Source organism: Drosophila erecta, unplaced genomic scaffold, assembly GCF_003286155.1.
Source record: "Drosophila erecta strain 14021-0224.00,06,07 unplaced genomic scaffold, DereRS2 tig00000055-arrow-pilon, whole genome shotgun sequence".
NCBI lineage: Eukaryota > Metazoa > Arthropoda > Insecta > Diptera > Drosophilidae > Drosophila > Drosophila erecta.
Genome location: NW_020825200.1, coordinates 2,772,374 through 2,795,925, shown reverse-complemented (window position 1 = coordinate 2,795,925; position 23,552 = coordinate 2,772,374). Strand labels below are relative to the sequence as shown.

Here is a 23,552-nt window from a genome sequence, read left to right as displayed (position 1 = left end):
GGAAAACGTGCCAAGTGAAATTGCGACTAAGAGACAATATTGTGTAAACACATTTACAATGCATTCTTGAGCCCTGGCCAAATACCAAAACTCTTGGAAATTGATTTACCAATTGGATTTGCGGGCGAATATAATCGAAAAACTCAGTTCCCTTTTGGAGTTTGCCAGGCATTTTGTAAACAAACCAAATGAATTCAAATGTGTACTTTACCAATCTGTTTTATGAAGAAAAGAGTATTTGAATAAGTGAATAAATGATTGGCCATTTCTGCAGCAGAAATTCTCCGCCTTTGATGCGGGAAAAGGGGTCCTTTGACGGGAAAAGCCAGAAACTAAAACAAAAACTTTTTAAATTTCTCCAATTATATTTTTACGCTATAGAAAGTTTGATGCCGAGCTGACTTCGTATGCTGATCTGCATCAGGCCAAAACAAACACACACCAACAAAACACTACTCACACAGCTCAAACTTTCACTACGAGTGTGTGTGTGCTTGCTTACAAGTGTGTGTGTGTGTGTGAGTGTGTGGGGGAGAGATTCCATTTGTGCAAACAACAACGATAAAAACATCTTGAGGTCTAAGGATGAGCAAACTTTTTTGTTCACTCATTCATAAGTTTTTAATTAAATTGCCGTCACATTTCTCTTTTTATTTCGCCTTTTTTTATTTTTTGCCCAAAAAGAGATCCTTTCTTTTAATGAAGCCGACTTTTATGTCAGATTGGGTGTGTAAAAGGGTTCCATATTTAATGGGGCCGATCTAGATAGGGGAAAATCTGGGTTGCAGAGTGATTAAAATTGCAGGGAAAATAAGATGGCTGTGGAACTAAATTGGCAATAAAGTATTACACTATCATCAATGGCATTATTTAATGTAGGTAACAGCTTAAGGTAGGCAACAGTTTTAAAATATATATAAGTTTATATAAGCCTATAAAATAATGGAAATCTGTCTTGGCAATCTTAATTGTTTGTTTGCTGTCGCGACTTTGGCCGCTGACTTAATGTTTTTGATAAGCGTTTCGTTTTGTTCAATTGAATGGGATTTTTCGGGGCAGCGGAAAAAAGTAAAATAATTGCACGCGATGTTTACACGAAAGGTGAGGCCAATTGAGTGAAGGGCAACGAGGGCAATTAAAACCAAGGCAATTTGCCCTGAACATAAACGTAAATGTTTTTGGCACCCTCTCGTGAAGGAGGTGTTAACTCTATTTGCACAGCTCTTTGGAACGTTCCCTTGGCTGGCCAAAAGGTAACTAGCTAATCTAATGAAATAGTATGTTAAAAAAGGATATAACTGATTGCTTTTAATCATAGTCGCAACAAGTATTGGGTAACTGGCAAACTGGCACATCAAATTGCTCATGACAGCAGATATCAAATTGATTGGATTAAAACTTCCGTTTCTAGAACATTTTATTCTGTGCGTTTATCGCGTAATTGAACTGCCACATTTGACCAACTGCGGCTCGAGTTGACAGCGGAAAATGCATTTGGCTGTGGAAAGCCTAGAAGGAGGCAAGTGGAATGGCGCTTTTCCGGCAAACCCATTGCATACGAGTATAAGCAGGCCATACGCCAGCTGAATCCAATCCGTTTCGCTGGCGGCTCAATTGTCAGTGCCATCAATCACGTGATTGACATTTGGGTTAGCGTTTTGAGAACTCCCAGCTGGATGTTGTAATCGAGGCTGAAATGGCGAAATGCTGAAATGCCCCACATCCCAGTAAGCCGGATCAGAAAGAGAGACTGGAACAGCAGTGGGTAGAAATTAGCAGCATAACCGGATTTCAAATTTCCAAATGCAAAGTATTTTCGAGCTGAGTCCGAACCCGAAAGGCAGCCCACCGCCGCCTGCTGAAATCCAACTATGGGGCTATTTCCGTGGCCCACACAATGGCCAGTAGTTGGACAAAAGCGGAAAGCCAGAAGAAAGGCGGAGGCAAAAACCGTATGGCCAAAATGGATAAGCTCCCAGTGCCTCTACCAGTGGCAATGCCATTTTAGCAGCCATTCCAGCCACCCACCAATCCACATCCTTCCTGGTCCCGCTTTTGTGCGAAAAAAATAAAACGAGGAGAGAAAAGCTCACAAAGAAAAGGACGAGTGGGCAAAAAGTTTCGGGGGCCAGCGAGGCGCTTCCTCTGGGGGTGACTTAAATAAAATTTGTTGATTTTATTGAAAAGTGATGATGTGTCAAATTTTTTATCGCATTACCAGAGCGCGGCTCTTATTTTGCTTTTAACCTTGCCATTTGCATAAAACTCGCATTGAATAGACACATTAGCATTCTTAATGGCGTGACCGCTGGAAGTCATTTGCTTTCCCCCACCATCACGCCCCGAAAATTTATCAATGCCAAACACGTTTGGGTTGCTTTGCCAAAGGTCTGCTCAGTTCGGTTCTGTTCTGTTCCGGACTGGTCCGGAACCCAGGGATTGGCCCCACCTTGAGACATCCGAGCCCCTCCAAGTCCAGCCCCCATGCCAAGTGAAGCGCATTCACTGAAGTGACAAGTGAGCAATATGTCTGGATCGCTCCTTGTTGGGTCTCCATAGTATTTTGTGATGGGGGGATTCGGGGTTCTGCACTGATTTTTAAGACAAATTGAACAGCGTGTCAAATGGCCCGACTCGAGTTCAACTTTTTGCTTGTTTAGTTTCTGGGATAGTTGAATGAATTATGTGCCAACGAAAGCTATGGTTCTATTGGTGCCGCTTCGTTTGCCGGATATCTGTTGACCAAGCGAAAAGTGATTTTCAGCAGTGAAGGGTCATTTTCATTGGCCATTTGGTAATATGAGTAATGTGATCATTTTAAACAGCACATTACCCCTTCCAACACTTATTACACTGCAATAAACACGCACGCCCCAAGGAGCAACTACTGACCCCATTTGCTCCTCAATTTCTCCCTCGACGGTCATCTGGCCAAGGCCTAAATGAGGAGAAATGCTTTTGCATTAGAGCGCATCCTGGCCATAAATAACATGACGTTTCATTAGCCTGGCAAAATGAAAAGCTATGATCGCCTAGCCAGCTGCCAGAGACAATCAGGGCAGTTATTTTGGCCAACTCTTGGACACTATTTCCCCACTGGTCCAGCTACAGTCGCGTTCAAGTCAGTAGAGGTGCATAAACTATCTTTTATTTTATGCCTCAAGCTTACAATTTATTTCATTTGTTTTTGGAATATGAATAAATAAGTCAAATATTGGCTAACAACCTAAGTTGCAGAATAGAATAAATTAGGTTTGGTAACTCTTTACAAATAACATGACGTTTGTTCCTGCTTCCATTTAAGTACCACTAATTTTATTTTATAATAAAACTATAATTTTATAGGTGACTGTATGAGTGTGATTTCCAGGCAGCTGTCGGCACAGGTGTTTTAATCACGGAACTCACTGGACCCCATCCCTTGGAGCCACGTCCTGCGTCCCTCGTCCTTCGTCCTTCGTACCGCTGCCCCCGCCGCAGAGCGTATAAATTTTCATTTCCAGTTTCATGGCTCAACGCACGGAAAACGCTGTAAGGAGGCGCAGGACCACGGATCTCCATGCTCCATGCTCCATTCGGCATTTGCCATTTGCCTTTGTCGCTTTTTATTGCCTGCACTTCATTTGCTACGCAATTCGGACCCGAGGCGCTGTTTTGCTCTGCGGAAACCCAAAAAAGTGCTCATAAAGCGAGTTTTGGGTTAGACGACCGCAGAAAGTTAATTAGAATTAATGCGCCGGCCGGGCTGTTCCAGAATCGCATTTGAGTGCACCAGCAGCCGGCCCGTTTCGCTATATTATATGTTTACATTTAAATGCCAATGTGCCTCCGCCGAGGAGCAGAACGAAAAAGGACGAAAAGGAGCAGGTCGGTGGGCTGCCAAAATGGTGTGCAATAATCATTTCTGTGTGTGCCAACGGGCTCACGTAGCAGTCGTCATCGTGACGCTCTGTAGGGCCAAATAAGGACCCGGCAAGGACGAAATATTAAAATCCAACATTCACAAAGTCACGAAGCGCCAGCGACACCAGCAGCAGCCACAACAGCAATAATAGCACCGCCAGCCAGGACAACAAAAACAGGACTACAGCAGCAACTGCCGCCACAATGCTAAGCAAATAGACAAAGTAATGAAAAAAATTCTCAAACTCCAGACAACCCGCGCAAATTCGAATACCCGATACCGTACATTCAGCTCTGGCGCTCATGAAGTCATTTAAAGTAAAGGGTATGATATACTAGCTGCTATCCCAAATATATCTCTTAAAAATTAAAAAAAAAACTCGTATAAAAAAGGGTACAGCCGCTTCAACTTTTAGTAGAATATTGCATATTATTGTTTTTGTATTTTAGTTTTTGTTCCCTGCTGCATATTTGTACTTCAATATTTGTCTGAATTTCATAATCCTCAAATTATATATGATATCCCCCAAAAGCCCGAGTACATTGAAAAAGCAAACACTGAAAGTTTCGCTGCCAGAATAGAAGACAGCAAAAAAAAACCGAAAATAGGAAAAAACTCATCAGGCGGAATGGAGGTCGCCACGGGTGCAGTAAACGTGGCTAATGAATGCTTTTGGCCCACTGATGGTAGCTCTGTGTTTAATTTAATAACACGCACACACCCGCACACTCACACACTGCGAAAGAGACAAGACACACAGACATGTGTATAACTCCCACCACATACACATGTCGCCATCTGCTTGTGTGTTTGTATATTGAACAAATAAATTTGAAATGTTGACAACATTTTGCTGTTTGTTCATAAACGAGGCCATCGTCACCTGTGGGAGTGCACGTGCCACCACCGCGCTGCCCTGATCCCTGCCACCCACCCGGATCCTGACCCACCCGGAATCATCACAATCGCATCCCAGAACTAAAGCCGTGGGGCAATAAAACTTGACGCCACCGACAGCGGAAACTACTTCGCCCCCAGGGTGCCGCACACGCATAAAAAAGCAAAACTTTCGCATTACGAGTACTGCCACATGACCATATAGACCATGTGCACATGCACACTGTGGACTATAGACCATAGACCATAGACCATGGAGATTCCCCCATGAGGAACGCACACCAAGAGCACTTACATTTCAAACCCATAAACTGTCATGTAAAATCCCAGAAACTTTCATTTGCAATTTGCTTAAAGTTTATGCAATAGGTGCGCCACAATAAAAAGTTCGCCAAGGTGTATGGACCATAATAAACCTGCAGTTGCAAACGAAGCAAAAAGTCTTTCTTCCACCCCCCCACCATCGATGTGTCTGTGGAAAACTTCAATAAATATAAAATTTTCAGAAATATATATACTTTGAAATATAGAGAATAAAACTTCGAGGGCGCAAAATAGTGTCTTCAGACAAGGACACAGCAGCCAGAGTCATTCAAATAACATGTACAAAACAAGGAAATACACTTTCCTTGCCTTCGTTATATAAATGTAGTTTGCCACCGAAGGTAGGACTTACAACTCACTTTTTTCTTGCTAAAAAGTAATATTAAATGTTGCTTACCCAAAGGAACTCAACAATTACGCCAATCTGAAATGCCTCATATGTGGGGAAACGCCTGGAAATGCGGCTTACTCAACTGTATAGAGCTTTACGATGTACATAAAATCAGAGAACGCCTACATTCAATCAATTTCAAAGTTATTTGTTACAAATTTTAAGTGCTGGGCCAATGTTAATCAAAATTAAATGCCATAAAAGGAGCAGCGACAGAAACTTCTTATCGCCTCCCGCCACGTACACAGTTAAAAACAGGAAGTGCTTTCACTGACGAGCAAGTGGAGACAGCCAGGATCATAATAATGCGGGGTGGTAAATCAGCAGTGAGCAAGAAGGTAATGTGCCTTCATATTTCAACGTCACAACGGCGTCGTCATCATTTTTCTGCGGCCAACGCAACGGCGATGACATCAACAGTTCTGCATAAATTTGCACCCGATAAAAATTTCAAATGTTTTCATCAAATCATTTTGGGTGAGGCTTTCGTAGCTGAGGCAGTGGGAAAACCCCACAAGTTCGAAGGAGTGGGATGATATGGGGTCCGTGTTCTGGGGACTGGTTTCTGGTTTCTGGGTTCTGGTTTCTGGAGTCTAGTCGTCATCCATCATTAATGGAGCGCACGGGGGCTGAAGGAGTTGAAATGGCAACTAAGCGCCACGGGCTACTAGGGAATATTCGGAAAATTCGGAAAATGGGTAGACGCCGGGCTCTGGAACTGAGAAACGTTGACGATGACATTACTTTTTAATGACTTTGACTTTCTGCAGCAATTGGTGTGCGTCTGGCACTCGGAATTCTGCCACTTTTGTTTCGTTTTATGGGCCTCATTGAAGACTGACGGGGTGTTCGTTTGGATTTTATGCTGGCTTTTATTTTTATTGGTTCGCTTTAAACTTGCTCATCCCTTGTAGCGCTCTGATTTCACTTTTTTCGCACGTGCCCATCTTTTTTGTGAAAGCTTTGCTTTTAAAAGTATTAATACTACTTATTTGCATACCCTGTTTACCGACATCTACTTACTTCAATGTGTCACCAAATCCCTGCGTGAATCCGATGCACAAAAGACACTTTTCAATAAAATCAAACAGTTTCGTGCATTTCGTTTTCACAAAAAATTGCATTACAAAATGTTGAATGCTTCACACAGATCTGTCACGTTTCAATTCGCAGCACTTTCTATACTTCTTTTTCGCAAATATCCCAAACGAAATTTTCCATAAGAGATATATATATTTCATAAATGAAACTTTTTATGATGGCCAAATAAAAGGCGGCGTTTTGTTACCAAGGGTTTTTCATTGCAATTAAAGTATATTGCTGAGCGCTTAAAAATGTCGGCCAATTTTTGCACAAGTTTTTGTTCAAACTGCGCCGCACTGCGCCACGCCCACTTTCGGGGCAAGAGACGTACGCCCTTTTTGGAGTCGCAGGCTCAAAACCGCCGACGGCTGACGGCTGCCAATATTCGTATAATATTTTCACTGTGAAATATTTTCTGCTCATAAAAGAAAATTGACTGCGAAAATTGTTTTTACCGAGGCGGTTGCAGCGCCGCCACGCCTCCTTTCCGTGCGCCCCCTTTCGGTTCAGTTTTGCGGGCGTACGTCCATAAATGTGTATGTGCTTTGTTTACTTTTTTGCGTGTGCACTTTTACGTTTTTATGCGTTATTTTGCATGCATCAGCGCGTTATTAAATTCCGCGCTCCCCAAGGAACGAGCATCCGCATCCACATCCACATCCTTCGTCCTGGCGTCTCATTTAACCGCAAGCTCCTTGCCATAAAAGCCAAAAAATAACACGAGAAACGTATACATTCGCCCCACCGCCTCACCATCAAATTGGGCACATTGTTCCGCCTTGAAATTCGCAATTGCTCCGTTTGTAGCTCGTATAAATTCGAGGCACTCCGCGGATTTTTGCATCCGCATCGGGAATGCAAGGCACGCACTTTCGCCGGCACACCATTATGAACTCCGATACTTGTCACCTGATACGCAGCTGACTTATATTCTGCTTAGGTAGTAATCCTTGCTAAGAGAAGCTTAAGGAAGTTGCTGTCAATAAGCAGACGTGAAAAGTCGTAGGTTGTCTAGCTTCAGCTTTGGGCTTCAACTATAATTATAAGTCAGGATATTGCCACACACCATATGGATAAAAAACAAAAAATAATACTCATTTATTACTCTAACTGCAAAATGTACACTTTTTTAAGAAACATATTCAATTACAAGTTTTTCTACCTATCTTATTTCCAATCGATGGGCTTTTTTCATCAACAAATCGGTGTAAAACACGATCCGTATTCATGTCTACCATTTTCCGGCTTTCTGATTTTATTTTTAAATACCTATGAAACCATTTGCAGCCGTATCTTGTTACAGTTTTTGCGCGAAGCTGAAAAAAAGCAAATAATAAATAATGGTGCTGCCAAAGGTAAGTAATTTGATTTCATCACATTAAATTTGTTTAAACAAACTTTCCTTTCATTAAATCATTATGTTAAACAACTTAACATGTGTTTGACCGTTATTTCAAACAGTATGCTAACGCATCAAATCCTGTTGACTACAGTCAAATGTTAGCAGTCACCCCGCTGCATCTGTTAACCGTTAGCACAGTTTTCCCCATGTCCTTCTGCTTACAGACTGTTAAGGGCAGGCTGGCTGTATGTTATGTAACAGGGCTGTGCGAACAGAAGTGGCCAATGTTAAGTTTGCTGTAGAAAAGGAATTAAACTTGGTGAAAACTTGTGCTTAATCTTTGCGTAATTCAACAGCTCGTGTAAGACCCAGGCTCAGTTCGTTACAATTTAATCACATTCAATTTCCATTCAAATCGGGAGCAGGTGATGGATGCGCGCCTCTTAGCCTACTCGGCAAATTTGCAATAAATTCCGGTTCCAGTGTACTTCGGTAAACACATGCAATGCAATTCATCATTCAGCCACACACACACGCACAGGTGAATGATCTGCCGGTGAAAGAGGGATTCGCGAGCGGTTTTCAGGGACCGGGAAATGGGAGATGGAATCTTTTGAAAGGACGAGGCCGCCGCCAAAACGTCCCATTAACAGGAGCTCAATGCGCAAAAAGTCAGATCCTATGGCTGATGGCTGGAGCCAAAAAGCAAATGTCAACACTATCAATCATCGCTTTGACAGTTTGAGTGCTTGTTTTAGTATTTGTGCTTTTGATTATGTGACTCACACACTCGCACACCCACACACCCACTACCCACTCACACACATGCAGGCGCATCAATTGATACACTTACAACAAATTGTTTGTAGTGGAACACGTGGGCGTGGCCCTGCGGACGGGATTGCATCGGCTCGCTCGACGTACATACTCGTATATGGGATATGGGATATGGGCTATATGTATGTGTATGGCGGCAGGATTGGGGCAGGGCCACTTGATTGATGGAGCCACCGACCTAAGCCATTTTAAATGAACAAATTGAATGTGCGGCAGCTCACATGCACACCTACAGCAGGGGGCACAGCAATAGCAGCGAGTGTCTAATTAAGAAAGCGAAAAAGAAGCTCATCTCACTCCCGACTGAAATGAAATACATTTGAAATGGCTCACGATTTTTAAATGCACATAGGAGATAGAAAGCACTATTAATGTGCCGCCCACAGTGAGTTTGCGGTTGCCTGCTGGTGATTATAGTAATTTAATTTCTTCGAACAAAACAAATTTGCAACAAAAAATAAAATCAAACAAAAGGGAATCCCGAAAGGAAATGGAAAAAGCGCAAGAATAGAGGGAAATCCCCAGGTCAACGTGCGGTCTGTGAGAATGGATTGGGTCTGGCGCGGAACATGGTTCGTTGGCGCTGCTTCTGGTAGGCCTCCCGTTCCGCCCGTTGGCGCAGATCCTCCAGCTCGCGCCGCCGCGTCTCCTGCAGCTTGGACGTCTGGATGTTGAAAATGCGCCGCTGCTGGACGCGCAATTCGGCGGTCAGGTTGAAGGGCTCGAACTTCAACTTCAATGGCTGAACTGCGGCAGGACGATTCGAGGACAACAAGGGCTGCCGGCTGCTCAGCGGAATGGGCTTGGCCCTGGGCGCCTGCATTCTGTGCAGCTGCCACTGCTGCTCGCGCTCCCGCTGCAGTTGCTCCACCCGCAAGCGGCGCTTCTCCTCCATTTCACGCGAGTTCCTGAGCACATTGGGGGTCATGGGACAGGTGACCCGATGCACGACGACCCTGGAGGCCTGGCGTTCGTGTACCTGCCGGAAATCGGGCATCGGGCGGCTGTGGAACTCGCGCTGCTTGCGCTCCTGCTCCTGGCACTCGCGTAGCAACCGATCCTTGCGACTGGAATAGATGTCCTTGAAGCGATAGGCCTAACGCATACAAAGTACAATAGATAACACCAAGAGATAAAAGCTTTGTTGGTCAGCCGTACCTTTGGAGCACACACTTGCGGCGGAAATGCGGGCTTCTCGCAGCTGATCTTCTTGTTCCTGTACAGATTGGCCACCAACATCTGGGAATGCTGCTGGGCCTGACTAACAATTTGCTTTCGATGCTGCTGAAGACTGGGAAAGTGCGCACATATTTGGGATGCAAAGCTGTCCATCGGCTCCACACCCAAATCACCCGAGTTGTACTCCGCTTTGGAATCAGACATTATTATCATATACGATATATGTAATTCCGGGATGTGCTCTGTGCTCTCGTTGATGGCAGCTAATGCGGAGTGGCTGGAATTTCAGTTACATTCAATTATCGGCCTGCTCTGAGCCCAGGTTTCAAATGAAAATGTTTTGGGCATTAGTGAAAATTTCATTTGGACGTGCTGGCATGAATAATGTAAAGTATTCCGGCTGACACTTGCTTCCGAATGGTCGGGGGCTGTCTGCCACTTCCGCTCCCCAACTGGATGCACTTCCAAGCGGTGGCGGTGGTGGTGGTGGTGGTGGTGCAGAGGGCGTGGCAGTGGCTCCCCGCCCCTCTGGCGAACTGTCATTTTCCTGTCCGACTGTCTGTCCCCGTCAGTCCGGGACGTCTATGTGGTGTCAATTTGATTGCAAAGGTAATTCAAATAATCTCATCATACACAATCTAGCTGTGTATCCTGTCCTGCGTCTTCATCCCCAGTCCCCAGTTTCAATCCTGAGTCCTCAATCCTCAGTCCTGAGTCCTATCGTCCTCAGTCCTGAATCCCTGTCCCCATTCGAATCAGAGTTCCGCCCTTCATTTCAACGACAACTTCAAAGCGAGCACTGCAAATAAATCAAATTAAATTTAACATTTTCTTTTTTATTTGGCCTTGCTGTGTGGGAGAAATTTAATTTTCAGCAACAGATTTCGTTGGATTTCATTAAAAAGGTTCTCCATAATTAAATTGATTAAAAGATGGAATATAAAAGTGCGAAATGTACACGCATATGTATTTTAATCCGGCGCAGCTAATGAATACGAAATATCAGCTCGAAAGCGCAGCAAAATAGTTTGATAATTAATTTTGTTTGTTTGAGATACAAAAATACGCCATTCAATGAAAACAAAGGAATAAATATTTCAAAGGAAATTGTAAATGGAAAGATACATTTATATAATAAATCGCCATAACCATAAGTACAACCAAACCATCCCAGGGTAATCAGTGAAAAGTGTCGCTTCTTATGGGGGAATTAAGAGTAATTTCCTCCACTTACTCGTACCAATGGAGCACTCACACTTCTCCACCGGGAGCTGTAGAAGTTCGGCAATCCAGCACGCTTTTTGATTAACCACAACAAGTTGTCCAGAAGTTTGTGGCCCAGACATGTGCCATAATCCACTCGAGCCAAGTTGCAGCAGCCAGCAAATCACCCATCCTGATTAAGACTATGTAAATACACATGTCCGTTGATCCGTGAGGGTTCCGGCACATAAGCTGGTAACTTTTTAAAAGCCCCTCCAGATAGCCGACATTGCTTACCAAATAAAAGTTTGGCCTTATATCTCTGATAGACATTAGCAGGGCGAAAAGTTAACAAAGGAGTGCTGGGGCAAACTTACCGACTGATAAACGTGCCTCACAAACAGAGAGCAAAAGTTATCCCCGAAACTTGCCGCAAAACAAAAACCCGTACTTCCTATCTCTGCGATAATTGCTCCTTTAACTAGAGGATTTTTCGCAGTTTTTTTTTTCGTTTTGCCCCCATTTGAGCAGTTTCTGCAAACCCACTCCTGATTAGTTTGTAACCGGGTTTCGGGGCCGTGGGTCTTTGTGTATTATCTTTCAGTTTGCAATTAGTGGCTCATTTAAAAGAGATTTGCAGCAGCGACTTTTGCTGATTGGATTGCGTCCAGTTTGGCGGCGGGTCAAAGGTCGCGGAGCCTTTCAAAGCTCGGCGGCGCCCAGAATGATGGAAATTTGAGTCGCCCGGGGTGCCAATGCCGCATGTGGGGCGGAACAAAAACAGGTTCGCCTCCGTGCAAAACATTAAACGCTACGATACGACCTTGCTGTTGCCCACATTCTTCTCGAGCCATTTAAGCCCAGCGCCATTTTCATAAAACGAAATTATTAAAATTGTTTATTCGGGTCTGTCGTGTGTGGCCGTGTGTGTCCTTGCTGCTCCCGGATGTGCGCATCCTGCCGCACAAAAACATTATTATCGAGCAGTTAGCTGCACAGAAAAGCAACTTTAAATTAAACGCAAGAGCGCCCCACGAAATGGAACTCGGGCCAAGTGTTAGGAAGGTCCTTTTTTAAAAAAGGGAGAATATTTACTCTATAATGTACATATATTGTGACACTGGCCGCCACAACTGACCGAAGATAAGTTCTTTAAACATATATATTTACAAATGCCGAATCTGATACCTCAAACCCATGCAAAATAACTCGTTTTTGCGGCATTTTGGCGAATTATTAACCACTGCGGTCGCTGCATTTTTCACATTATTTAGGCCACAAATCATTTTTGGGCATTTTCAAATAGAGCCGCTTGCCGCCACATGCCACATGCCACATGACATTTACATGGCGCACAAAATGAATTGCGAATTTATTCATCGATATGTTTACGGCCGGCGCCAATCCAACAAGCCAACAAAATCAAACAATTGAAGGCAATCCAATTGCGGACTTGTACTCGTATGGCCGAATCGAAATGTGTCAGGCCATCAATTAATGAATAAATGCGACAGCGACCGTATTGTCAATCATAATTATTGATTGTCCATTACGAGCTTAATTTATGCATATGCGAGGGAAAGTGTTCGTGCTGAATGGCGGTAAGGAATCGATTAAAATGTTTGTCGGGAACATCAATTCCGCCACAATTCAGAAATAGAAATATTGGCATTGGCTGGAGTGGCACTCCCCCAAAAGGAGAACGCCTCGCATTCGTGAGGTGTTGACATTAGAGTATCTGTTTCGCATATTTACGATACTGCCCGGCCGGATTGCTTATGGCCATTAATTGTTGGGGCGTTGGTCGGCGGAATGCAAATTTAATTTGTTAGCCGTGTCAGCTGTCCAGTTGGCCACTTGGCCAAGTGGCCAGCGGGCGAACTTACCGGGCCCAAACAATGCGCGCTTTCTTATCGCGTGTCAGCAGCAGCAGCAGGAGAGCCGAGCATCCGCATCCCTTTCGCAGCAAGTCCCACATGTCCTGCCTTATCCTGCCACATCATATCCCTGCCCCGAAGTCCGGCAGAAGCCGAATCCAAAGCCGGGACAGCAACGGCAACAGCAACAGAAACAGAAGCCTTACTTGACGCAACAGCAGACCAATAAACAAAAGCATTAAACCCATAAAACAGGGAACATGGCACTCTCGAGAATTAACACTACATTATTCACAATGCAATTTCGAGACAAGTGAAAGGGTAATGGGCAGCGGCGGCTCGAATGGGTAGTACCTAGTAGTTGTAGCCAGTATATGGTTTCTACGAAAAGGAGTGTGAAACAACTATTTGTGAAATCCCAAAGATACAAGTTACATATTTGTATCCCTCCATCTTTTGAGTTCCATCTTTAGTCTGATTTGCTCCACTTTGGATGTCTAATATGCCCCACTTTGGCGTTCACCCGTATGCCTGATATGCCCATCGATGCAAGGGGTAGCTTTATAAAAAATGTTTCGACTCGAAACGGCCACGAATGCGAATGCATATGGATGTGCTGGCATTGGGGCTTCGCCGGGATGGGTGGGATAGGCAGGGAGTGGGTGAAGTGGGTGTCTGTGTGTGTGGGCGTGGGGTGACCCACATGGATGCCATTGTGGCCGCGCCATTTGCCTCCGGGCGGTCTTTCGCGCTCCGTAGGTGTCTCCGTGGGACCGGGATTGGTCTGCACCTTTCGCTGCAGCCTTCGCTACTGTTTTCATTTGGTAAAAATGTGAAAAATTAAAAATATTGTGCGCGTGCACACACAACAATGTGCGAGTGCTGGTGTGTAGGTGCAGATGTATTCCCCGGTGCTCCTCTGGTTTCCCGTGATGCCCCGCCGTGTTCCTTTTATGCATATTTCCCACAACACATTTCGGAGCCGAGGCATTCGCTTTTAAATCATCAAAGAGGGGGGATATATACATATATATATGAATATATATATAGTTAGTTCGCGGCTGAAGTCGGGCTTATCCCATCAGCGGCATCAGAGGTGCCCGCGCCCCCCTCCTCCACCGTTGATTTATGTCCGGAGTTTGCGTTCATTTATCATTACAGTTGAAAGCATTGGCGCTTTGTTCCTGTTGTTTCTCGGTTTTTCATTTTTTATTGCATATTTTTTATTAATGCACAATATGCACAGCAGCCGTGAAAGCATAATACTTTTAATACAACCTATTTTTTGTGTTCTGCAGGTGCCAATTGTGGTGCTTATCTCAGCAATGCTTTTACCATTTGCATTTTAAATAACACCTATGAACGGGTTGTACAAAACAATTGTTTGCTGGGCACTCCAACACATATCAATAAAGAGCCTCCCAATATTCGGATTAACTTGGGCTTTTCGCCTAATCTGAGTAAAGTAATAAACGCATTTATTCTGCAGATAAATCAGGTCTTCGTTTACAATTCATTTATGCATTTCCAAAAAGCGTCCTTAAAGATTTGGACAATAAGCAAACTAAACTAGCTGCACCAAGTGGTAACTGGGTTAACAAAATCCGTACCTGGCCTAGACTACAAATATGCCGTAAAAATCGCTTTGTTAAATGGGAATGAACACATTCGGTCGTTTTTGTGGCGCCGCTTAATTAAAGTCCTTCGCCAGCAGGAATTTTTAATTCCATAAAAACAAATACAAGCGGAGGGGCAAAAGTTCACCGGAGACAATCGTTAAAGTACAGTGGGCCCTGTGCAGGCGACCGAACATCATCAGCAGTCAGTTGTGTTTGCGCAGCCGTGAGTAAAAAATTCAAAAACATAAACGGAAATTACCACAAAATAGAAACCGCAACCGAAGTCGGAGCGCCAACCAACCACCCCACCACCCAACGAGCCACCCAGCAAGGACTTACACAGACATACACACACATACACACACACACACGTACACATCCAGTGGGCAGCCACACTGGGGTGCAGTGTCCTGGCTGCGGTCCTCGTCCTGGAGGTTGTTGTTGGGCCGCAATCTAGCAGGACGATCTTTTGATTAACATTCTTGGCTTTTTTCGGGGGAAATTAGTTTTTATGTTTATTACCTGAACCATTTAGGGGCGCTGACAATGCTCGAAGCGGAGTATTTGGGCCATTCCCGCTGCTCCGTGATGCTGCAGGAGCGTGATGATGACAGGATGCCGACGGACTGGAAACGGAGAAAAGAAGCGATCCTAATCAATACTTCTGGCTGCTGGCCAACGAGTGCTTAATTAATGCAAATGGCGGCATGGCCATTCGTTGATTTTAATTTAGATTGGCGACTTATTATGTAAATCGAAAGTTGGCAATACGCATTCGAACTGAGAATCGGCTCATCGTCCTGCCGGCTGACAGAGCTGGACGGAGCATCTTCAATTAAGCAATTAAATTCGGTGTCCTGGCGAAAGGCTGGTGCAAATGCCGATTAATAAATGTCCTGGCCAGGCCCGAAAGGCAAACAGTTCATTGCAACTGATGGCTGACGTTTTAATTAACTAATCATTTTGCTGCAAATATTTCCTGTCCATTTCGCCCGCTTACTTTTGTACTTATGCCAGCTCGAGGATTTGTTCGCTCGCATAAATTGAGTTTCGGCCGGGTCCTTTCGGTAAATTACCGCTCGCCAGAGAGTCCTGTGAATGTCCTGTGAATGTCCTGCGAGTGGAGGTGGCACATCCTGAAATGCGTCTGCATTCGAGCCGAAAATAGCCCACTATTAAGCCTGCCGGGCTTTTTGACGGTGTTTTGTGTGGAACGCAGACCGTAAATCAGCTGGCATTATTTGTCACATGCACAGGGCTTACAAACTGATAACGAATATTAATTTTGCACCTGGCCAAAGGTAAGCGAGCTAGTGCCGAATGCCAAATGAAAACTGCTGCAAGCAAACTTATAATGTCTCCCTGCGCATAATTCATTCAGGACTCCCTCTGTCCGGCGATGATAAATTCGATGCAAAGTCCGGAGACTTAAGTCGGCCAGGTAATTAAATCAAAGGATGTCAACTGCTAATGGAAAACAAATATTTTCCATGGTCCTTTGAAAATTCTATGCTTTTTCCCATTGGCAGTGCTGGGAACATGCAGAACAAACATTTGCAGCTCGCAAGATAAATCTGTGAAGTATTTAATGGTGTGCGAACGTTAATACCTTAAACCGATTAGTTTGAGAAGTAAAAAATATTTGTAATTCTTTGGCTAATTATATAAAGCGCTATTTACAAAGGGCGAAACTTTCTTTCTCGCTTTGTGGCCAATAGCTGAATTTTGGGAAACAAATCAAATAATTTGTACATTTTTTGCGAATTATTCCAACCACAAATGAAAGTGTTCACCATTTCGCACATATCGAAATTTTTGCGGTTGGCCAGTAAAATGTTTTCGACCCGCAAGAAACAGTAATTTCAAATATTGTGTATTAATTAAGGTGTGGCCGCCTGCTTGGACTGCATTTGGTCATTGTGGCCAAAAGCAAGTTTATTTCCACAAATGTCTCGGCCAACTTGCTTGCAATTTGATGCCCGGGGCAGCAGACGATGCAATTGCCCAGAATGGCAATTAAATTTTTGCCACAAGTTGCACAAATTGACATCGAAAATAAATTCCCTGTCAGGAGCAACAAAACTGCAACGGCTGCAACTTGAACATTTTAAACCACTCGAAGGAAGTCGCTTCCATCTGCCGTGCGCCGGGTGCACTGCATCATTCTGTGTGCTGGTGGGGACGCCACTTTTACCCCAAGTCCCTTGGCATTCTGGGTGCCAGGAGAAGTTAGTGCTACCTGAAGTTTTAGACCAAGTTGTCGGCAGGCGCTTCTCGTGTTGCCTAAACAGATTAAGCTCCAAACACATGTGCTTTGCAATTTTACGCGTTGCCACCACCGCCACCAACGCCACCAACGCCACCAACGCCACCACCACCACCTGTGCCGCCCACTCTCCTCCGGATCCCAGGCAGGCAGGTTCCCAAGGACTCGGGTCTCGGGACTCCGGACGCCGAACTCCGGATCCTGGAGCCCGGCGGCCCGGCATAACCGCCGCATTAATTCCTAGTGCCAGACACCTTTCTCGTTAGCGGTTTCCCCAACTTATTTAATTTCACAGAGCCTCGACCACGACGCTTGCTCAACTTTGCTTGCTTTGAATTTTGCGTGCGCGGAAAATGCTCGGTTGGAAAATGGCCCCGGCGGAAAAGCGGATGTGGGTCTGCAAAGTTAAACAGCTTTCGTGTGTGCGTATGTGTGTTAATTCAAATCCCGAATTGTCGACATCTTGTTTTGCCTTATTTAATTATCGAATGCACCAGCAACAGTTGCCACTTGCCACAGCGATTCCCACTCCACATTTGCCAAAAAAAGGACCCACCCCCTCACGCTCATCGCGACCCGCAGGCACCCGCTTTTCACATTTTTCCCAAACATTTTCCGTTTATAATTTATGGTCTGCAGCGGATTTGCACGCGGCCTTAGTTTGGCTAACGAATGCGCATACGTGGGCTCACGTAGTCGCAGAGATAAGGGGACAAACTACAGGCACCTATACATATATGGCCGGGATGGATGATATCGGACTGGCCAGGACGAGCATGTTAACAAGGGATTTTAGGACGGCCCTAAACGATGTCATTTAACTGGTAAAACTGGAAGGGCTTGGTGCTTTTAAGCTTTTATGTATATGTTTAAAGATCAGTTGGATATTGTAGGTTTAGGAACTCACTCTCTTAATCAGAACTTATCAAAAGTTTTCAACTTTTGCTTTTGTTAGCTCTGAGATAGAATAACAAAAACTGTAAAATCCGACAGCGAGCACGTATATTAAAACAAAAATGACCGAACTTAATGAATTTAATAACGTTACTGAAGCGCCATTAAAATCATAAATGTTCATTACAACATTTGCATAATTAAATTGCACGAGAATGCCTAAGGGCGAATTTCCGTGCACATGGCTGTTGATTTTTCAAATTCGATTTAGTGAGTCTTCTGGCATTTGTTGTAATAATTTTACACATTTCATGCAGAGCTGAGCTTGGATAGAGTTCAAATTCCACTGCCGGATCTGGGGGCTGATGGCACTTACTGCCCCCGGCATAATTAAACGCTCTGGAATTTCATTATAAAATTCGCAGACATTTGCCAGATGCCAGGCTCTTTTCGGTTTTCGGGGAATGGGATGGCATATCAAATAGAGGTGAGCGCGAAACGGGTTTCAATTGGCAAAGGCATCACATCTCAATGCTTGAACATCTCAAGAGTGTAGTAGTCAGTATAACTTATGGCTTTAAATGTAACCTTAATTATTTATAACTCGCATGAACGAATCTTTCAGTCACGCGCCCATCTCGAAAATCAACTCCTTGAGGCCTTTCATTTGCGAGTGAAACAAATTCGCCGGGTATTTCTTTACGCCGCTCTGGAATATGCGCCTTAAGTTTATTTTATATTGAAATTTGCTCGTTAAGCGGTCATTTTCCCAGCGAAGTAGTACTCCGTGCACTAAGCCCTCGAACTTTCCTTTGAAGGAGAGGGAAACCCACTCCTAAGGGGTTCGGGGTGGACCTTCGCCCGAGTTGATTTTTCACAATTTCCGGTCAAGCGAGAGCTGCCCGCCACCAAATGGCGGAAACGTAATTTGGCTCTTGGCCATTATTTTCGGTTCTGGCCGCAAAGCCAAAGCGAACTCATAGTCCTTCGATGGGCGGAGTCCGTGGAGTCCGTGGAGTCCATCGCCTCATCATAATCGAAGCCACGAAACTGAAGTACAGAAGGACTGCGGCACAATGCGGTTTCCGCTGCCAGCTGATTGGCTTCCGTTTCCGCTAATTTTTGGAAAAGTTGGCTCTCTCTGCGCTGCCCATGTGCCTTTGTCTCTGGCCAAGTTGCTATAGTTTCTGGCCAAAGAGGCATTGAATGGGCAGCGAAACAGTTGATTAGGCTCAAAGCTCATTTCGCTGAAACAGCTCAGTTTGGCATTCTAGTCACCATCTTTCCAAGCTACCCTATCTTGACTAGCCACTTAAGTAGTGCAACAAAGGTATTCATAGATTAGAAACCTCATTTGTATGCAGCCATCTATTCAACTTTTCAGTGATACAATCAAAATGGTCGAGTGCATTATTCACATGCCAGCAAAGTGCATCGAATCAGCAACTGCAGAACGCAATAAGAGGAAACTACAGACAGTAGAGCAATTCGGAATCTTTTTCAAACAGTCCTCATATCTCTTGTCGGATACTTTTATTGCCCTGCACATTCGCTGTGTCTAAGCACATCAAATATGTATTCGGAATGGAAATTTAAAACCTTATTACTGGCAGAGTGGAGAGCGAAAAAATATAAATATTTTATGGGGAAAATATTGCAGTTCGGGTAGGGACAATGTATGCGCAACTGACCTGAGTCCTCTAGTTCTCCAGCTCTCCAGCTCTCGAGTCCTGGACACAAGGACACAGCTCCACGCGGACTGGACTCGGACTAAATCTAAACGCCTTGCCTTGCCCGACGCTCGTCCCTTTTTAAATTGTGTAACAAATTGCTCCCCGGGGACGAATTTGGATTAAGTAAAAAAAGGGTTTATTTACGATGCCATACATAACGGCCGTCCGTTTCCCGACAGCCCACCCAGCCCATTGGCCTTTTTTTATTACGTGCCCAATACTCAATTTGGCCATATTTAAATTCATCGTCTATTCCAGGCAGCCAGCCGGCGGCCATTTCGTATGCACAAGAAGAAGGCATCTGCGAAGGCAAGTTGCCCTGAGTAGTCGGCAGATCTATTGAGTGGTTATTTGAATTGAACTTTGAGGTTGAATTCGCTTCATTTTTGTGTTATTTATTATGCCCAAAGTTGGCCGCCGGCGCACACGAGCCGGGCAAAGTGTTGAAGTAAAATGAAATACAGCCGGGCCAGGTCGGAAAAGATAGAAAAAAAAGAAGGCATGTTTAGGCCAATGTTGGCTTGGGTTGTAAATTCTGGCCATAGGTGAGTAAAACTTGTTTACACAATTTTCTGCCGCTGTCTCTGTTTTTGTTCTTGGCCAACGGGCGCCGCCGGGTCGAAAGAAAAAAGCTGAGAGCTGAGCAGAAATTTGCAAACAATTTAGTTGCGACGCGACCAGCTGGCATCTTGATAATATTTCGATTTATGCCCCCAAATCCTGTTTACCCCATCGAGATGGTTCAGGAACAAAGGCGTGGGCATGTCCACGGAGTTTCCTCCCTGAGTGCTTACTAATTTAAAAACAAAAGCCCCACTCTGAAACCTATCTAATTCTGGTTACATTTACATCTCTGCAATCAAGGCTCTTATTTGGTTTATAAGTTGAAATCCATGAAAGTTGGCAATAGAACTGTCATGTTCCAGGGTGAATCTGCTTTGAAAGGCATCTTTCAACTGTGAAATCTCAACAGTGCTCGATTGGCACAACTCCTTTTTCTGCGTGTAGTAAATATTCTTTGTTTTTACTTCCCTGCGCACTAAAAACTTTTCGTTTCAACTTTTCTGCGGTGGTCCGCCCACAGAACTCAACCGAACCCAACCAAACCCAACCAAACCCCAGGCCTGTCACACACGGTAAACTTCAAACTGTAACGAGACGGAACTGATGTCACCTGAGCTGGATGCCAAGGCTTTTGCGCTCAATTTGACAGACAGCAGTGGGTTTGGTTGGCCTGGTTGGCCTGGTTGGCCAGGTTGGCCAGGTGGCTGGGCTGCGGATGAGCTCGTTACTAAGTTCGCAGTCGAGACATCTGTCGGGGTCGTCCTGGTGGTCCTGGTGGTCCTGGTGGTCCTGGCAGTCCCGATAGTCCTGCCAGACCGGAAACGTTGACAGCCAAACGAGTTTGATGGATGCGAGTGCAATTCACTGAAATACTTGTTCTCCATTGCAATCAGCTTCGGATTGCAAGTTGTTGTTCGCTATTGAGTCGTAAACACGCCAGTATATAAATGATATCTCTTCAGTTCTTCTTTTCTTAAATCTGGCCCACATCTATTTGGCACGGGCATCCATTTAAAAGCAACTTAAGATTTGATGTTCATGCATCTCAAATCTAGGGGCTGTCAGTGCGGCTGATGATTAAGTAATTAGCGAAACGCCGGCGAACGAGGCCAATTAGCTGAAGAGCGGAAATTAAGCACACATCACATTAGCCAGCGATGCGATCAAGAGTTGTTCGAAGGGCTCGAAGGACTCGGGGGCTGGCTGCATTTCTTTTGCCGCTTTTTGTGTGGCAATTAGCACGCCCCGCCGCACTTGCCAGCGCATCTGGGGACCTTGGCAGCCGCATTTTGCCGCCGGAGAGAGCGAAATCCGGAGCTCGGATCCCAAATCCCGGACCCCCAGCCCGGCAAGGAGCTGCATAAAGCGCACATTGAAAATTAATTGCGCCCAGCCCCGAATGCGAGCATATCCGTGTGGCAGGTACATATCCTGCGTGCGTGAGCAGCAAACCGCAGGATGTGGAGCGCAGGATGTGGAGCGCAGGATGTGGATGTGGAGGAGAACGGGGGAACAGAACCCCACTGCGGTGGCCGCGTGGTGCGCCTTTTATGAAAAATTAATTTGCCCTTTGTACCGCAATAATATTCCCCTTGATCCGCGGCAAATTCCCCTCCACTGTGCTGGCAACCGGAGCGTATGATTAATTTTTTGTCCTGGTCTCAGCGAAGTGCTGCCTCCAAGATTTTTCGGCATTCGCCGCGCTTAAGTGGCTCGCATTCGCGGGCCAATTAAGCTCCATTGATATTTGGGTTCCTTGTGAATGCAGCTCTTTCAATTTTAACTCATTTCGAATATAGCTATGCCTTGTATTAATAACTTTACTTTAACTGGGGGGTACTGAGTGCTCCAGAAGCAAGTGCCATGTGCAGGCCCCGAAACTTATTTTCCATCATTTGCCATTGGGGGAAATGGCAGTTCGGCCCTCGAACATGTAGTTCCATAAAACTTCTCGCACTGCTCACTTTTGGCACAAGTGCAGCAGCTTGGGCAACACTTTTGCCAGCCGGAGAGAAATGGAAACGACCATTTTGCACCACAGCAAACAATGCACAATTCGCAACACCACAACAACAGGCCCGATGACAACGACGGAACCAGTTACTCCAAGTTCTTGGGAAACTTTTCACAATGTCGAGCGCTTTTTTAGTTTAGGTTCTTTTTTTTTTTGAGGGCTTTCCCACATTAGAGCTGGGAAACCGCAGAAAATTATGCAACACAATATGAAATGCATTCGAGAGACAAGTGAGACTTGTCAAGTGGCAAGGGCAGAGCGCCAGGCACTTGAGCCGGTGCTTTAATCAAAAGTCAAATATTTCATGCCAGCCAGCCGGACAGGCTCTGCAAATCCCCCTCCACATGGCACATGGCACATACCCACATACCCACATCCACAGCCCCATTCCCATCCCAATCCTCGCCTGGCGCAGTGGAGCATCTGCTGGCGGGATGCAAATGCAGCCGCCGCTAACCCGCACAATAGACACCGCCGTCAACGCCACGTCCTCTCGGCGCACCAGAAACTTTGCTCGCCCACAACAGTTTTACTGCCAGCACTCGGCGGCAGTACACTTGCAGAAATCAGTTCGACTTTCAAGATCATGCATTCTTGCAGTGGCCATTGAACGCATCTCAGACTGGGCAGCTCCAAGTTAGCTGCAGTACGGAGGCAGCGCCAGCATTTTCTCGCAGTGCAGCCATGCAGGCTGGGATCACAGTGAAGCCCAGGGCTTGGGGAAGCCCTGCCGAGTCCGAATGCCTGCGCACTTGCAGCCACTTCGGATGACTCCGGCCTGGCTCGTGACTCCGGAGCTGCACGACGTCCTCGCCCACGTCCCGTGGATTCCAGCCATTTCGTCTCCGGAGTTGGCTGCTTTCATGGAAATTACATTTTTGCATTGCCATCGTCGTCGTCGTCGTCGTCGTCGTCGCTGCTGCTACTCAAGTAAATGCAAATATTTCTCATTTCTCTTACGAAAATTGTCAAATGTATTCAAAAATGTGCGCCGCATGCGAAATCTTTCTGAATATGTATGTGTCCGTCTGGAGCCCGGTTCTTTATTTGGATTCCGATGCAAATCAGAGATGCAGGGATTTTAGACCCTAAAATCACATGGCCAAATCATGTGAAACTGGCTTTAGCTACATAAATGCATGGGACTTACTTGGGACCAGCTTGGCACTCGAATATTTATAGCAGTGGCTATTACATTGGATGAGCCCTGGAAAAATATAGATATTCAACAATTTATTAAGTAACTGCATCAAAAATTAAAAATGCGGTTTCCGCACTTCACCACCAAAAATTAGAGCTGCAATTAAACTAATTTCCAGAAAACCAGAGTCCCAATCACAATTTTAGTCAATTTAAAATTATAGAAATTACACAAAATGTCAATTAGTTGCACTAACACAGGCTCCAGCTAACAAAATATATTAT

General features: G+C 45.0%; 1 protein-coding gene across 1 annotated transcript; it reads right to left on the bottom strand.

Annotated features, from left to right (window-relative positions):
* Positions 1–9,284: 9,284 nt before the first annotated feature.
* LOC6542180 lies at positions 9,285–10,228 on the bottom strand. Its single transcript, XM_001968401.3, has 2 exons — positions 9,937–10,228; positions 9,285–9,874 (listed from the first exon to the last, which is right to left on the bottom strand). Exons 1-2 carry the CDS (start codon positions 10,168–10,170, stop codon positions 9,305–9,307), a joined length of 804 nt encoding a protein of 267 aa, XP_001968437.2. The 5' UTR covers positions 10,171–10,228; the 3' UTR covers positions 9,285–9,304.
* Positions 10,229–23,552: the final 13,324 nt, after the last annotated feature.